General features: G+C 41.6%; 1 protein-coding gene across 4 annotated transcripts in view; it reads left to right on the top strand.

Annotated features, from left to right (window-relative positions):
* The window catches only part of grin2aa (glutamate receptor, ionotropic, N-methyl D-aspartate 2A, a), a 100,966-nt gene that overhangs the window by 10,799 nt on the left and 71,392 nt on the right, over positions 1-18,775 (top strand). For all 4 annotated transcript variants that reach the window (XM_008330175.3, XM_025064289.1, XM_025064291.1 and 1 more), the window contains exons 2-3: positions 3,632-3,775; positions 4,077-4,451. In XM_008330175.3, coding sequence (XP_008328397.2) covers positions 3,632-3,775; positions 4,077-4,451 — 519 coding nt within the window. The remainder of the gene's footprint in view (positions 1-3,631; positions 3,776-4,076; positions 4,452-18,775) is intronic.

Genomic DNA, 18,775 nt, shown 5'->3' with positions numbered 1-18,775 from the left:
GCTGCTGCTGCTGCTGCTGCTGTTGTTGCTGTTGTTGCTGCTGCTGTTACTGTTCAACAGTTGAATTAATGTGTTACCTGAAGAGCTTAGAGTTTGTCTTCGATTGTGTTGGTGCAGGAAAGCTTGGAGGAAGAGCCTGGATAAGTTCATACATGATTTTTTTTTTCTCCAAACAAAGTACAGTACAGTACAGTACAGTACAGTGTGTGCTGGCACACAAACGAATCATCATGTGAGGCGTGACACAGTGAAACACACTCCCTCTCATCCTCGGTGTTATCTGACTCTGTGAATAAATCATACGCGGCGTGTTCAGTACGTGAACCTAATTTTAATGCCATTTAGGCGCATGGAGAGGAAGAACGGAGGCGACCGCTGCAGCAAACGCAATCGTATTAATCATCATATAAAGATAATGCGGCTGAATTATTGATGCACGTGAAACCTACTTGTATGTGGCTTTGTGGCAGCCGAGCCTCGTGGGAATTGTGGTAATGGTTACAGCAGTAGAAAGGCTCCCACTCCTCCCACAGCCTCCCCTCCTCCCCCGTCTTTATTCCTTCTCCCTCCTGTTTGTGAAGTGCAAGGCTGTTTGAGTTTCTTCTATTTAAATACGTACAATAAGTCTCTTTAATCTGTTAATGTCCACATCACGGTGAGCCGTCTTCCGCACTGGGACACGAGGAAGTGCCTGACATTAATTATTACAGATGAAGATGGAGAGAGAGTTTAGGATGAGGTCAAATTTGGGGTGAGGTTTAGTTTAGGCTCTCAGTACAGTCAGTACCTTCATGAATAAATACCTGGAGCCTGAGTTTAAATCAAAGAAATATTGTCAGAGTCAGAGTGTTCCCCGCTCACGTCATGATCCTGTAACTGAGCTCAGTTTTGTACTTTTCTTCATTTACGTTGATTTCTCTGAGTCTTTGTAGTATGTACACACACAGTCGTTCATCCTGAGTGTGTGTGTGTGTGTGTGCTGGCAAACCACAGACAGTTGTATGGTCAAGCCTGCCAAACATCATTTACTGTTGTGGTGCCAGAAAACAGTATTGTATGACAACAAACTGCCCCAGAGAGTCTCAGTCTCTCTCTCTCTCTCTCTCTCTCCCCCTGCCCCTCCTCCCTTTCTCGCTGCCTCTCTCCCTGTTTGTCAGTGTTTCTTTTTATCTTCTTCCAAGATTTTTTTTCATCTGTTTCTTTGTTGTTTTCCACTTCTGCACAATTTCTCATCACCTTCTTTCCTCGTGGATCTGTTTAATGGGTAAAAGAGAGAGAAACAGAAGCAAAGAAATTCCAGTTTTATGACTCAGATTTCTGCACCTGTCACCGGGAAAAAAAAGAATCTTGTCAAAAGCCGACTATAAATACTGTAATACACCCAGTATGTACCAGTCGTGATATATTTTGTATGGAGCCGCCTTCACCTGGCATTATTCCTGGAGCTGAACACTGTAACCGTGTGTATGGTTTTTACAAAGACAAAAAACCAAAAGAAAAAACATCACGACCCCTAATTAAAGTTCCAAAAAAGCTCTAAACAGCCGGGGAATTGAACTCATTCCCCAAACTTTAGGCCAGATAATGTTTTCTTGTCTAAAATATTTTGGATCCTCAAGATAAGAAGTAGCAGAAAAATCTGTTCTGCTCATGTGGTTTGGGGCTTAGCTGTTTCCTGCAGACCTCCTGGTTTAAATCCCTGGACTAGTGTGGAGTTGTTTGATAAAGCTGTTGTTACACTTGGAGACTCTCTCGCTTTGAGAGAAAAAAAGGCATAAAAAGGGATAAATGCAATTACTCAGTTGTACTTTTGGACCAAATGATACAGATTTTAAATTATTTATTTGTGATGTGATTGAGTTTCTTTATAAGTAATGAAAAAAAAAATACAAGGAAAACATAGTTTTTTCAGCTCATAGATTCAATAAGTGGTATTAAAACAACCAGGCTCCTGTTTCAGGATGGTGTTGATTTGACTCTTGTGACAGTGCACACTTTTGATCACACTGATGATGTCAGACTGATGCTGAGCAGAATCGGCGTTGTGAATTTTCTTTCGAAAATGTCACGAAGCTGACGTTCAAATCTGTCCCCTCGTCAGCGCTCACTCGATAATCGACGGCTCCTGTGAATCAATCACGCCCCGACGGGCTCCGCACTGACACAGAAAGAAAAAGAAACAAGCCATGTGGCTCTGTCAGTGAATCTATAAATCTCCACGCTGCACACGGACACATTATGTGACCATATGCTTTATGGCCTCGCAGACTCGCTCCCTCACGCTCTGCTGTGCAGCACACCTGCTTTATATGTCTTTACATGATGATAGACCTGGACACATTCACTCTATGCTTCATGCTCTCTGGACATTGGGTTGAAAGGTCGTCAAGCGTTATCTCAGCAGTGACGATGACGACGATGATGATGATGATGATGATGATGATGTGTTGCTCCGCTCTGCTGTGTGTCACTCTCTAACCTGGCTGTGATGCTTGCTGTTATTGTAGAGATCCAGAGAGTTCATGTATGATGCCTTCAGTGCTACAGTTGATTTTGTTTCTGCTAGTACTCCTTCGCATTTGCAATAAAATGTAATTCTATAGGTTGGTAAATCTTCTGACCTTTATTTAATCAGCAACAGGAAGAAACAGTGTTTTCAATTTCTGCCTTTAAATAGCAAAGCATGTTTACTTTCTCCTAATGATTTAAATATGACTTAAGTATCATCCTGCACAACTCTCACTGCACTGGAGTCCATTGGAGTTACTGCATTGGAGTAAAGTGGAGAATAAATAAATCTAATAAGCTTCTACTTTTAATTTACTCAGAATTTACTCTGTTTTAAACCTTAGCCTGATTAGTTGAACACAAGACTGATGTACTCACAGGAATTGAAGAAAGAAACATTCAAAGATCCTCTTTAATAGCTCTGAGTCCCTTATATCCCCGTATAGCCATCCAAAGCCACCTAGTGGACTGGTATTAAATGGTTCTGTCTATCACAGATGAACAAAAACACATTTTAATAATATAATGGAGTCATAGCACACTAATAAAAAAATGTATATGGTGTACACTAATGTGTATTTGTCATCAGTTAATGCTAACAACTAGCTACTTTTACTACGGAAGGTGGAAGAAGGCTGTATATATTTCAAAGCTCAGCTCAGTTTGTGTCAGCCAATCAGGCCTCTTATTAATATAGGTTCTGTGTCACTCCATCTTAAAAATGCAGTGTTATGATGCTTCACTTTAAAAACTGCATAAATGTCTTTTTGCCTCCTGCAAGTACAGCTTGTTCCTGAATCCTCTGATACCGCCGTGACATAAAGTGAAAACGTGTTACTTGTTAGTCATCATTTCTCTCTCACCTCTCTGCACCTTCCTTTGAAGGCCATCTCCCTCTGCAGAAGGTTTATGTGTTTAATAACGTCTCGGAGAAGAAGGCGAATAAAAAAGGAAGTCGTGTCATGAATTTGTCAGTCTAAAGAGTTGAGCGCGTTGACGATTTATCTTTAATGTCTCTCACTCTCTGCCATCTTCTTTTCATACCCCTCCTGACGATCTTCCCTGGTAATAATCTCTTGTCGTCTGATCTGTGTTTTTTTTCCCATATATTTTCTCTGTCCAGGGGATGAAGAGGTTTGGCAGTATGTCCCTCAGCAGCAAGAGAAGTAAGAGGAGCAGTAGAGGGAGCAGCAGCAGCAGCAGTGGCAGCAGCAGTGGCAGCAGCAGTGGCTGTCAGAGTGCCCTGCTGTCTTTGGCTCTGCTTATGGTGGCAGTGGTGACCCTGATTCCAGATCCCGCGGTCGCCCAGAAGAGAAGTGGAGGTGAAAAAGTGCCCGTCCTGAACATTGCCGTGATCCTGGGACACACGCGCTACATATCAGACCGGGACATCCGGGCGCTGTGGAGCAAGGAGGACCCCATCGACGTAAACGTGGTGACGCTGCTGATAAATGAGACTGACCCGAAAAGCATCATCACACACATGTGTGATCTGATGTCTGGAACCAAGATCCACGGCGTGGTGTTTGGAGTGTCAGAGTGCCCTGCTGTCTTTGGCTCTGCTTATGGTGGCAGTGGTGACCCTGATTCCAGATCCCGCGGTCGCCCAGAAGAGAAGTGGAGGTGAAAAAGTGCCCGTCCTGAACATTGCCGTGATCCTGGGACACACGCGCTACATATCAGACCGGGACATCCGGGCGCTGTGGAGCAAGGAGGACCCCATCGACGTAAACGTGGTGACGCTGCTGATAAATGAGACTGACCCGAAAAGCATCATCACACACATGTGTGATCTGATGTCTGGAACCAAGATCCACGGCGTGGTGTTTGGAGATGGAACCGACCAGGAGGCGATCGCCCAGATTTTGGATTTTATTTCCTCACAAACCCTTATACCCATCCTTGGCATCCATGGAGGGTCGTCCATGATAATGGCTGATAAGGTAAGATGGGTGGGATGTGAATGGATGGTTAATTATTTATTTATTTTTAACTTGAACCTCTGAAAAAAAGTTACTGGAATGGCATGTTGATCAGACTGTGGCAGTTTGTGAGTCTGAATGGAAAAGAAATTGATTCTGATGAACTGTAGAAGGTTGACATTAGGACGGTTCCTCTGGTTTGAAGAGTGCAAGTCAGTGGCCCTCAAATGGTGGATGGCAGTCCCCAAATCGGCAGCTTGTGGGCTGTGAACACAGAAAGGTGGCATGTCAACGATGCACTGATTAACTGTTCGATGTTTTCTCTACTTTTGAAGCTCTATGTTTATGGATAATGTGACGAGAGAAGGAGCCTTGATCAAATCTCTGAGATACTTGATTGACCTTGGTGAAAATGTTTCCTTTTCTCCCTCCTAATATACATGTCTTGGATTCTTTGCAGAGACTTTATTTATTTCAATATAAGTCGTAATGGAAATTGCATCTGATTTGAGTATGTATTTTTTTGGTGTTGTTTTGGAGAAAAAAGGACATTTTTATTTCCACTATGGAAGTATTATGGCCTGCAGCCTGACCAATTATAACAAATGGAGCCATGAGTCATTGAAAATGTCTTCTGAATCCTTAAGATTATTATCTGAGTGCCCTCTGTCCAAGATTCTGAGACCAGCAGACTGTTCCATGCAGTGTTTTTTTTTTTTTTTTTTTTTTTTTTTTGGGGGGGGGGGGGGGTGCTCACGTTGTTTTCTGCGGTAGATTTGCGATAGTTTGTAATGATTTGTGGAAAGTTGTTCTGAGCAGATCAAGAACACACTCACCTGTCAGTATAGACATACAGTATCTGGCTCCAGCTGCGTTTGACAGCCTGTAAAATGGTAATATCTTTTTGTGCCAACAGACTGGAGGGGAGTCTTGTCTGTTAAAAGAACCCCACAGACACTGTAACGGTGGAAACCGGTGTCTGGAGAGTGAGAACACAGAGAGGAACCAGTGTGACTTTGGTTGGAAGAGATGATGTAAAACAGTAATAGTTTCAGCAACTGCAGCAGTAGGACAGGGAGGAACGCCGTCTACAGGGGAATCCTGGGTGATTTCAGATGAGGAGAAGAAGAGGAAGATGTGACTGAAGTTCAGGCTTTTTCTAAGCTTTGTTTGTCATATTTTTTCACATTAAAAATCATCGGCTCTTGTCTTTGGAGTTGTTGGGGACGCTGACCAGACGATAACTTGGTCGGTTTACTGATGTCAGCGTGTCTTGGTATATTTATGTTTCTTGGTTTTAACCTCTTAAATTGGTGTGTCACAAACCCTCCATCCATAGCTGTGGACTCCCTATAGGGGCCTGCCCCCCACTTTGGGAACCACTGGTATTGACTTTTTTTTCTACAGTATTTAAGTTTTTGATCTAGCATACTTTTCTGTGAAACTTTTATCAACTACCTTCTGGCAACATTTTTTTTATCATCTTATGTAAAGTATTTTTATATTTCTTTTGAAAGCCATGGTCATATCTTCAAAAAGCAATATTCCTATTTAAGCTCCAGTTTTGATTTTAAGATTCGAAAAATTCCATTTCTGCAAATTCAAGGACAGATATTTTGAAACTTTAATGTTACATTTTCTGTGGCTAATTCCACAGACTTTTCACCGTATCTGATTCTGGTCTTCCTCACGTAGTTTAGAGCAGGACCTCCAGTTTATTACTTGGCAGTCGTTTAGAGTAAATGTACTTCTTTAATCTTATAATAATATATATACAATTTTTCAATAGATAGACACTGGAAATTAGGGAGTTAAAAAGCCCAGAGCAGTGCAGAAAAACGGGGTAATAAACCCATGAACACACACTTATTCACCATCTGTGTCATTGTGATTTCCCTCTTTGACAGCAACCCCTCATTCCCCAACGAACAGACAAGGAGAATAATCCACTTCTAAGTTCCTGACCCAGCAGCCGCTCTGCTTTCTCACATGTTTCCATTTCCCCCTCACATCTGTCTGTCTGTGCTAACATCAGATCCACGGGCCGGAGCTTTCTCTCCGTAGCCACTCTCATCTATTGCTACAGGCCGAGGAGACATTTCTGAGCCCTTTGGTTTTTTTTGTTTTTGCAAATTTACTCTGGGAGACACTCGTACCAAACTTGTGAAGTGATTCCCTCCCTCCCCCACTTTTTTTCCTTTTTGCTGTCAGAACTCGTTCGTTCTTAAGTTCCTGACAAGAGAAAAGAGATTTTGCCTGAAAGCGTTTGACATATGTCCACCGACACCAGAGGGCTGTCAGGGTTTGTTACATCAGTTTTTGTAAATAAGCTGATTTAAGATACGGAGACAAAAATCTGCATTTCTTCAGTGAGTCTTTACACACAGCCGAGCATTTATGTCGGTGACACATCGTTGATATATGAGAAAAGGTAAAGGGTGGGGTTAATGTTGCACACCATTAGAAAAAACACACTCCCCAACCATGTCCAAAATCCTGGCTCGGGGGCCATTTGTGGTCCTTAAACAGATTAACTTAGGCCTCTGTTCAAAGTATATAATTTTGGAAGAATTATACAAAACTATACTGAAATTATTCATTCATTATGGCCAGAAGTGTCTCGGTGGGACAAGATGTTTATTTTCAATTTTTTCTTTGATTCTTTTAGAGTTTGAAAATGTGTCAGATGTAAATGTTTAAGTATGTTTTCAAAGGTAAAATATTTATATAAAGAGACTTCCTGCCAGTTCAGGAAAGTGTAGTGTCCATCCACAAAAAAAAATTTAAAAACAGAATAAGAAGACTATGGTTTCCTGTTGTGTCATCTTACATGTTCCTGCTGTAAGTCTTACATCGTGCTCTCACCTTCCTCCAAACACCCGCTCCTCCGTAGGTTAATGTTTATGTGCTCGTTCTCTGAAGTCTCGGTGGCTCGGAGTCTCTCTTTTTCTCGCCTTGTTCTGTGCAGATATTTGCTAATCCTCATGTGAAATGTTAGGAGAAGCTCGCCTCCTTGTAAGTCTCCAAAGTGTGTTTGTCTATTCACAATCACGCCTGCACACTTGTGTGTACATAGACGTGTGAATCCCCTCCGCCCCCTCACCCCCGTTGCCTTTTATATATTCTTTAATGTCTTTCCTGTCACCGTGAGGCTAAATCTCCTGCCGCTGACGACTCGCAGCACCAGTCCTCTCCACTTGAACCTTGGGAGAATACTCTCTGAGAGCGTCCTTCTTTCATGTTCCTCATCCCTGTGTTCTCCTCTCTATCTCCTTTACTTGTTAATTAGATAAATGTTGCAGGATCTCCCCTCCACACACCTCCTATCCTGTGTTGAATAATGCATCCTCGGCCTGTATTGAGTAGAATATATTATTGATTACGTAAAGACAGTCTTGCTGCGTTCTAAGCCACCCTACTTGAAGATGCTAGCTACCTTCAGCTGAGAGAGTAAAACAAACAAAAGTCCGGGTTGATTTGCTCTTCTTACACTTCTGTTTTACTCATTTTCACTTTCCCTTACACCCACCCACACACACACACGCACACACACACTTACTTCCCTCGACTGGTGTAATGGTGACAGCAGTTGTCTGGTTTGGCATGTTGAATGGCTTCATGTAATTCTTCCACTTAATGGTTATCGACTCTCTCCGAGGTCAGTAATGGCAGCTGGATCATGTTGTCACGAACAGGCTCCACTACGTGTTCCTCCAGTCTGTAAGTGACGCTGCTGCTCAGTGCTGCCAGCTGGCACCTCCAGTCTCCTCCGCCCTGAACTGCTCTCCTTCTTCCATGTTTACTCTTTACTTCTACTGATGTCCAGCCAACGGCTTTTTAATGGAATCATCCGATTCAGCTGAAGACCGTTTGAGTCCATTCTTCCAGAATGTTTGGTACGTTATGGGACAATAAAATGATTCAGTAGAAGAGTGGGGTATTTCCAGGTCAAAAATACAGATGCTATCATTTCAAATCAAAACATCAAGTGTCATCAACAGCTGTTTTACTTTTTATTTGATCAGATTTTTCAACCCACAAAATAAAAAAATTATCATTTCAAATCAAAACATCAAGTGTCATCAACAGCTGTTTTACTTTTTATTTGATCAGATTTTTCAACCCACAAAATAAAAAAATTGAGCAAACATTACATTTTAACACAGTGGCCTTAGAAACCTGGTGAATTGATGAAGCTCTGCAACAGGTTCTGCTGTTTTTCCTCAAGCTCCATCTGATTATCATTTAGATTTTTCTAAAACTGAGAAATCATAAGAAAAAAAATTCCTCAGACGAGACAAGGAAACAGTTTGTTGACCTGGTGCAAAAAAACATCCTCCAGAATGTTAGAAAAACAGTAAAAACATGGCTCAGAGAACGGTTTAGACCCAAGAATGTGTCACATATAAATTTGTATTTTGAAGAACTTTTTGCTTTCCATACTATAACTATAGATTTTATAGGAAAAATGTGCTTTTCTGCCTGAAAACAAGAGAACCAATTTCAAGCTGCTAGCGTTCGTAGATGTCAGAAAAAGTCAATACACCCTCTAGTGGTTACTAAATATTGAGTTAATGGTTTTCTTTTCCAACGACAGCACAAAAGCAACAGTATGTGAAGAAGCATGCTCCATCTACATTATGTTCCATTTTAGGTCCTGTTGAAATCTAATTTAACAACGTTAGCTGGTGAGCATTACCTAGCTAACATTAGCTAGCTGACTAGGGCGATTTTTAACTTTCACCTGTCTTTTAGGCTAATTCACTCTATATTTTTGCACATTATCATCATCTTCTTTTTTCCCAACAATGTGTGCAAATAACATGTTTATAGTCTGTGTATTACTGCAACAACAGTGTAGTTAATGGATAAACAGTGTGCGTCAATATGACCATGAAAAAAAATACATTCCAAATCTTGTATGTATAGTCTGTGTATTACTGCAACAACCATGAAAAAAAATACATTCCAAATCTGAATCAGATCTTCACAGTCCAGGAGCCACCTACAGGTACTGTAGAGTACTACAATACCTGTACCTATCTCTATTTGTTTTCATCTAACTAGCCACACACCTAATGGTGGAGTCAGTGTTTGTGTATTCATGTGCGGTTATTGTGATCAAAGGACATTATTCATCCATCCCCACTGTTGTCTCCCTCAGGCGGTATCATCATACACAAACACACTCTGATGTCTTTTCGCTGCCTGCTCATGTCAAACAACAAATCAGAGTGGAGAGGGAGAGCAGGGAGAGCGAGGGGCTCGGAGACCTGGGGAAGAAAAAAAACATTTTATCCCATCAATTATGAATTTGTCCAATTACTGTGAGGGTGTGCGTGTTTCTGTTTGTGTCAAATCAAACTGACATTTAAAAAAAAAAGACTACCTTCTGGCTGACTGCTGCTTCCTGCTGCAGTGAAACACACATTTGTCCATGAAACATTACTATGCACAAGTGTGTGTGTGTGTGTGTGTGTTTTAAATATCAGGCCCCACAAAAGCAATTTAGTTGCTCAATGTGCTTGGCCCATACTGTGATAATAGCATAACTGGGGGGTTGTCATATATCCTATTAACTCTGTGAGATTGTCCTGAGACAATTCCCACGGTGACACTTTACTTGTTTTCTGTGCTCGCTTTGCATTCTTGCTGTGTGCAGTGCTTTTGCGTACGCACAAAAAGTGCTTGTCTATATGAAAACATTTATGTGGCTGTGTGTAGTCACACACACTCCTAAGTGTGTGTGTATTACTCCAATAACTGGATGCAGCTGTCCTGCAGATGAGAAATGGCCTCTCACTTCTCAAAAGGAATCAATTTGAATGAATTTGCGGCGCAAGGGGAAATAAAGGTATTTACTCTTAAAGGTACATTTTCCTTCTTTTTCCATTATCTTCTCCATTGTTGGTTCCCCGTGTGGTGTCCTTTCCAAAGGCTAGGAAGTTTGTAATTTATTTAGGTATTAAGTATTTAGGCTGGAGTTTTTCTTTCTTTATTCCTGTCGTACAAAGTCTAACCATCGTCTTAACAAGACGTCAGTTTATTTTACAGGAGGCGACAGTTTGGCTTCATTAACTGTAGGTTTCTGTCTCTGTCATACTTTAACAGTTAGGGTAACTCAGTGGCCTGGTGGCTAAATGATGGCAGGCAGGGTTGCTAGTTTGAATCCTGGCACTGGCATGACTGTGTGTTGAGCACCAAGTACCCAGTTACTGAGTAGAGTCAACATTGTTCCACCTTTATGTTGTGAACAGGGCTGTTGGGACAATTTGGTCTGAGTTTAGTCCTCTAAAGGTGGTTTTAAAAAAACATACAAACAAAATGTACTTAAACTTAAAAAGTGAACTGAAAAATGTCCCCAAAATTGCAGAGCATCTGAACGATTAAGTTTCCTGGGGGAAACGTGTCCAAGAACAACTATAACCAGACCCCCCCACACACACAGATTACATTTTAACAGCCACAGCTGTTGGCCAGGTAGGCAAGTCGGGGTCATGAGGTGTAAAAGCTCCTCTGTAATAAAACCTGCTGAATGGGTGACGCTGGCATGGTAAAAAGAAGAGTTATGTCCTCAGACGTCCACGGCAGCCTTTCTCCTCCTAAATTACTGTAATTGATGGAGGCTCGCACCAGAAGGGAGAACACAGCAAAAACGTGACAGCCAGATACATAGGTTTTGATGTGTTCAGTGTGTAGGCAGTTACTCCAGGCCTTCATCTCCTTATGTCTCTTTGGTTTTATTTTATCCTCCTGCTGCTGCAGGTCAGTGCTTTGAGTTTACTGGTGTCTCACTCACTCTCTACTTTACGTCTCACTTGAACCAAGGCCTTTGTGTGTGTGTGCGTTTGTGTGTGTGTGTTTTCTTGTTGATTAACCCAAGTGTCTCGGCTGTAAATTGAATTCCTGATCTGCTTGACTTGACTCTCGTCAGTCGCCATAAGCCAGAAGTAACACCCTACAATAAATATAACATAAGCCCCCTGCGACACAGAGACGCGTGGAGAATAACACAGCCATCACAGATCCGGAGGAGAGAATTTTTGTCTCCTCAGCTTCAGGGCCCGACTAATAAACATACAGATGACATATGCGTGCGGTCGGCAGCTGTGAGACGCTTTTCATTCTTCAAATTTTGCGTCACAAGGCGATTGCAGCAGCGTGACGCCTTCAGAGATGCATTGCTCTCATTTTTTTTTCTCCCCCTCCGAACGTCGAAGTGGCCTGATTAAATTGTCTGCACTCATCTTTTAGACCGCGGAAAACCTCATCGCCCTGCTCGACACCGCAAACAGCTTCATTATTAACCGGCAGCATCTTTTAGGAAGGAGCTGTCAATCACAGTTACAGCCGAGGGGAGCAGACAAATATATATATTTTTTTTCTCTTTAATATAAAGACAACAGTCTTTCCACAGACTGTCGTGTCCTGCCATGTGTTGCAGGTAAATGTCGTCTCTTTTAGCTTGAGGGAGTTTGACTTAAAGGCTTTATTTTGTTAACAATAGCCAACTTTTACACACACACACACACACACACACACACACACGGACTGTTGAGCCTCAAACTTATGCGCAGTTCAGTTTTCCTGTAGCCCCATCTTTATAAACCAGCTGCTGTGTTTTGTTGCCGCGTGAGGTTTTATTTTATGTTAGTTATGTTACGTTAGTTCCCCAAACTGAGGAGGGATGCACTGTAAATCCAAAATGGCAGCCAAGGGAGTGAGGCCAGCATTAGTAATACAGGGGGAAACCTGGGGTCCGTTTAATAAAAGCTCTTACAGTTATTGTTCAGGAAGGGTTTTTTATTTTTTTTTTAATTTTTTTGCTGAGTGGTGCACGTACAGAGTTTTCATGAACTGCAGCAGAAATCACTGTCACCCGTTCTTATTCATTCATTTTTTTCTTTGCCAATTACACTTCAAACATTGGTTAGAGAGCAGGACTTTTTATTTCTTTTTTTTGTGCAAAACAGTTCCAAAAATTGAAATTACAGCTAATTTAAGGGATTGAAAATTAACCTTTTTGGTTAGGAGCTACAGCATGAATTAAATATTTCACAGAAGAAAATCTAACTAGGTCATAAAATATATTAGAGCGATGGTTCCCAAACCTTTTTTTTTTTTTTTTTTTGCAACTCCCCCTTTTGGTGGAAATAACTATTGTTGGCCAACCTCCCTCCTTTTTAATTTTATTTATTTACAATATAAATGCTTATATACAGACTGTCTCCACTGCAGCTTCTCCCATTGAGATCTTTTTTTTAAAACCATATTACCAAATAAGGTCTCTCCTCACCCCCCGCCCCCCCTCTTTTCTACCCTTATCTGAGCCTCTCATCACATTTTATCTTATCTTAAAAGTCTCTGTGCACTCAGCGTCCTACTTTTCTTCCATCATGGTTGTTAGGTGTTTGAAGATCATAGAAAGCTTTTTTGTTTTTTTTCTTCTCTTCTTTTTTCCCCCTTGTTGAAAAGACTTTGCAAATCCTTTTCCCTGCACGGGAATGCACACACGCTCGCACTTTTTGGTAAGGAATGTATTGCATTGATGTATTGCATTCCTCATACATCACTTTTCCTAAAAGAAAAAATATATTCTTATTGATTGATATTCTTTGAAGATATATTCTGTATCCAAGATGGTCTGTTTTTGGTTCTAACAAGGAATGACGGACAGAAATTTGTTACGTGTTCCACTGTTTTAGGTTCTAACAACAAAGTGATGCATTTGCCCCATGTTTAGCATCACTGCTATTGTAGAATGTATCCTTTCACTCTCTGTTTTAGTCCCTAAAAAGTAAACACCCAAATGCTCCAGCCCGCGCTGACCAAGCAGGTCATGTGATCGTAGCGCTCCTCGCCTCCTTTGTCCCTGTCCACTATCGAGAGTCTTTCTAGCATTAGCTACACAAATGCATTGAAGTGGACCATGGTCTCTGTCCTTGTGCTACTACACTGTAGCCCTCTCCAGCACTGCAGCATGTTGGGGGCAGTGAGCTGTGTTAAAAGACAGGGAATGGAGCAACGCAGGCAGTGAAAGTGACATGAATTAAATATCTCCACTGACAAGGGTCCTCCTTGTTTCACTTGTCTTTCCATTATGATGGAAAGCCCCGTGGAGCATGAAGTCAACATGAATTGTTCTGAAGGAACTCTCAAGGATGGATGGATGGATGGATGGATGGACATAAAGGTTGAGGAAGGATGATTTTGAAGTCTAAGTGTAGTGAACAGTGAAATGTCATTCATCATGTTTTACCTTTTTTGGTTTCTGTCTCACCTCCTCCGTCTGTGTCATGTGAACTCAGCATTTGCTTTTAAAGAATGAATGAAGTGAATTCATTAATATTAATATTTTACGGGGACTAACAGCAAAGTAATGTCTGTTTCACAGTTCGTTGAAAGTTCTCCTCATCTGCGACATTAAAAAAGTTTTTGTTTTATTTATTTTTTGTACATGATTTATCTATTATGGAAAATGACTCTCTGCATTCAACCTGTCAAGTATGTCAAGCACCAGACAGTGGAGCAGTGGGCAGTTCTGGTGCCTGCTCAAGACACCACAGTCCTGCAGCGGCTGGGATTTGAACCACAAGTCGCTGATTACAAGCCTAAAAGAAGTGTTCCCTTCTCAGATACTGCTTCGTGTCATGTATGTAGTACTTTATGAGAAAATAATATGCAAATATTTTGCAATATTTTGGCGTGCAGTTGCCTGTCTGTACAACAATTCTGTCTTTCCTACTAAAACCCTGCAGTAACTGAATCTGAGTGGAATCATTTTTTCATTTTTTTATGTCATTTTACACCTTGTCTCTGAGCTCCTGGTTCTTACAGCAGCTCAATCCTTTATATGAAGTCCTTAAACTATGGTTTCACACCGTGTGAGTAATTTGATGCAGTGAGCTCCTCGGCTTATAGACTGAAATGTTGTACAAGTCAGCTGACATCGGCGTTAGACGAGGGAGGAAAAAAGATGATGAAAGATGAAAAAGGAGTTTTGAAGAGGGAGGAAAGTCCCTTTTTAAACAAAACAGTTCTACAGCTACAGTATGGTACCGATGTAATTCTATAGCCTGGCCACAGAAAATGGGTGTAGGCATCCCCATCCTAAAAGTGAAGCACAGTCAATAGGCTGAAATGAAGCGAGGTCGTCTCCACTGGTAGATTGATGGTGTCAGTAAACCTGGTTCGTCTGAGCTTTATGGTCCCAGTCACTGGTTTCAGGCCTTTTCTCTTCAATAGAACATTATCTCTGTGAGTTATGATTCCTTTTAGAGGAAAATGGATGACAAAGCACAAGAGGTGACGGTGCATATGGGTTGGCATGACGTATGATTGACAGGTGGTACCCTCCGACCACAGCTCCTCAAAGGGAAGGGGCTGGAGTACAAGAGTTCATCAACTACTACAATGAATCATAATTAATTGTGATAAACGGACATCATTGAACAGAAAGACAAATAACAGCAGGTAGATGTGTGTGATGTCTGAAGTGCCCGTCCTCGACGCTAGAAATCGATCTTCAGTTTCTTGAAATCCATTTGACAATTGTGTCAGTGATTTGTTCACTCTGTGAGGCTGTGGACAGAAGTTGAAGCCTCTACAAACAGGCTTGGTGATGAGATATGAGGTATTTTATGTTTTGGATTAGCGCTAACTAGCATTAACACTAATTGGCATTAATGCAATATCTGAAATTTCCACCAAGGAGTGAACAGACCAAAAATAGCAGCCACCAATACTTGTTACTCCCAGAAGATGAAGCGCAGATGCATCACAGTATTGATAGATTTTTTTTGTTTTCAACCAATTGGGATCAAGTGAGAAAATGAACAACAACAGCAATAAATCATCATCCTGTCATAAAGAGCATGGAATCAAACGATTCCCTTTAGCAGAGGATTAAAAACCGTGTAAGAAATTGTCAAGGAAACCCTGACATCTCCTTCTTTTAGCTAAGATGTGATCGTCACTGACTCTCTTTATGGACTTTTTAAAAGATATTTTATGTCAAAAAGAGACAAAACTGCTGCTTTAAGTTTGACTTTTTCCCTGCTGTGACTGAAGGCTGAGTTGATGAGAACAGTCACATTAAAAGCAAAATTATAAAACAGTGGTAGAGACGCCTCAACAACGCTGAGTTCATTTCCCGGCTCAGGTTTTGATGTGCTACATTTTTAACATGGCTTAATTATTCATACATATAAAACTAACAGTTATTATCTTTCTGGTCCCTGGAAGTGATTTTAACAAAACAAAAAACAGGAAGTTCCCCGTTTGTGGCCATGTTTGTCTCTCCTGTTTCCATCACTTTGTCTCCTTTGTCTTTTTGTTTTTTTCCTGCTTCCTTATCCTCCTTTTCTGTCGTCTTCGGCTTTTGTTACATTTATAGCCTTTTTATAAGAGGATGGACGTACAGCGAGATATGTGGAGAGGAGCTAATAATAGCTGGAGCACCAACAGAGGAGATAGAATGAGTGTGTGTGTGTGTGTGTGTGTGTGTGGGGGGGGTGGGTTAGGGTGACAAAGAGGGAGTGTTTCAGGGTCAACTTTGACAAATGGGTCTGCAGAGTTAGCCGAGGCTCCTGGGAGCACCGGCAGTTAGGTCAGCGCCCCCCACAGGGAGCAGGGAAATGGGTTTTTACCTGCTGAAACACCTGAGGAAAAGACGGAGGGAGAAAATATTCATGTTTTTTGTTGTGAGATTTAAATGTTCTGCATGTTGGTGAAAGCTGTGATGCCTGAGCAGCAGTTTAAACTTTTTTGTTTGTCATGTGATTTTTTTTTCTGGGGCAGCATGAAAATCCGTAGGAGGTTTAGAATGAGGCGGCAGCAGTTTCAGTCGAACTCTAGATGTGTTTCTATTGGTGGTAAGTTTTGTGGCCTGATGCCATTGTTGACGGCAAACAATAATACTATTTAATTGCTTCCCTTGGATTATGTTACTGATGATGAGATGAGGAAAAATGAAGACACGAGGCTTCAGGGAAAAGATTAGGAAGAATGGAATATTTAGTGAAGAAGTGAAATAAACAGCGAGCGTCCTCGTTTTCACAAAACTTCCCAAAGTTTTCTCTCCGCGATCTGCTTCTCCACATCGTCTCCAGGTAAAACCATCACATTGTGAAGGGCTTACGTAAGCCGTCCTTGAGCAAAAGTGAGCCTTTTATTCCCTTTGCTGCATTAAACCCACACTCTGTGCTCGGCTGACCCTGTCTTTCTGTGCTCGAACGCTGCAGTTCCTGAATGAAAAGAGACTGGTTGGTTATGAAGGAATTTCAGATTGATCAGGCGCACTGACGTTTGAATAGCTCATTTAGAAAAGTTGACGAGGCACCACTCTGTGCGTGGGTTCGTGTGTGTGTGTGTCACATTTTGTGGGTCTGATGTGTGTTTTTGTGTTTGCTGAAAGTGTTTTAATCAGTGCAACCTTGACGATAAGGCAATATTTGTGCAGACCTGCTGAGAAGTATCTGCACAGAAGAGTGAGAAAACACGACCGACTCACACAGACTCACACCCTCAACCACCCTCTGTCTCCAACTTTTATATAATTGGCTATTTTCCCGACTACGGTCTCCGACAAGCGGCCGATTTACACTTTGTGGACGGCTGTGTAGGATGTACAATGTCTCACACACACACACACACACACACGTGAAAACGCAGAAGACACACACAAACTGTTAAGCACACTTTGCTATTGATGAAGACTAAAAGCTTCCCTAATTAAACGCTGCTCTCCCAGCAGTATTCTAGTTCAAATTTATTACTCTCTGTGAACACACACACACGCACACGCCCACACAGTGTGTGTGTGTGTGTGTGTGAAAGATTTCATCTTCAGCTTTGGTGTGTGTTGTTAAAATCATCTTAAAGAGAAAATAAAATGTCCAGTGTGTAACTAAAATCACATTTCTCCAGACACAGATGGAAAAACTTAAGGTCTCCTCAATGTAACCCCCCCCCCCCTCCCTCTGTCTCACATTTGATGTCAACACTATATTTAAAGGCCACAAAGAACACTAGCTCTGGATGTTGTACAGTTGGACTGGATGTTAACCCTTTACTCTGAGGGAAGATTCAAAAGTGTTTTTCCCATCATTTTCTATCTATTGATTAATTCAGGGAGTGGAGCTAAAGCTAAGGGCTAAATGTAGAGGCAACTGTTCACACCAGCATTCAAACAAAACATCTGCTAAAGTCTGTTGAATTATTGGTTTATTTATTTGTATTTCCTGATGACTGATGTGCTGTGGAGACTGTGGCCCTCGGTTCATCCCTGCATTAGAAGAAAAGTCAAGTCATCTGCTTTTTATGTAACAGCAGTAAAACATTACAACAGTAACTGTAGGAAAGAAAACACAAACACGTCTCGCTGCTCTCTGTGTTAGAAAAGAGAAGTTCGGATTTTCTCTTATCCTCATTTTATTCCAAATGAAATCTCGCCTCGTCACTTCTGTTTACTGGGTCATTTTATGGTCTCTCTCTCTCTCTCTCTCTCTCTCTCTTTCTCTCTTTTATGGGAGGAAATCCAAACAGAAGAGTCAAGAGCTCGGGGTCTAGACGACACAATCGTCAGGGCGCAGAAATCGGTCATTAATTCATAAAATAATGTGGCAGACAAACACAGGTGGGAGACTTCCTCTTCCAGCTGGAGACCTTCTCAATACTTAATTAGTGACATGGTACCCGTCACCGACTAACAAGTACCGAAGGCAGGCACGTCTGTGGTACAATCACAACAACAGGAACTGGGGTTTTTCTTGCGTTGTTTTCTTTTTGTTAGATCGTGCATGACTAAAGGCTGCGACGGAAAACTGAATGATTCACTGCAAACCCCCACCCACCCCCACCTCTCCACACACACACATCTATTCATACAAACAACACATCACTATATAGGTTGGTTTTCGCCACGCTAATTTATGCTTTTCTTCAATTAAGCAGCATGTGATATTTTTGTTAAAAAATTAAAGGCCGATGTATTTCTGGGCTCTCTTAACTCCAACATTAGGTTTTCAGTCTGGTTTCCAGGTTGAAAACCAATGTTGAACTCACAGAACCTTAAAAAAATCACACCAACACACACATGGACTTTGAAGATTTACGTATGTAAGAAAAAATGAGGATGAAGCTGAAAACGGTTCGAGGACATAAACATTCTGGGACCGTTTTTCCGACTTCATTGCTCCGTTCATTCACTGTCCCTGATGTGTCAAGTCAAGGAAAGAGGAGATGAGGGAGACACGGTGATTCCATCTGGACACTTTATGGCTGCAGCCCCTGCAGTGATGTAAACTCCGTGCCTCATCCTCGTGGCCTCATCATCTCTTTGCTGT

This window comes from Cynoglossus semilaevis, chromosome 17, assembly GCF_000523025.1.
Source record: "Cynoglossus semilaevis isolate Cse_v1.0 chromosome 17, Cse_v1.0, whole genome shotgun sequence".
NCBI classification, from domain to species: Eukaryota; Metazoa; Chordata; class Actinopteri; order Pleuronectiformes; family Cynoglossidae; genus Cynoglossus; species Cynoglossus semilaevis.
Note: the sequence above shows the minus strand (reverse complement) of the source record. Positions and strands in the feature narration are given on the sequence as shown.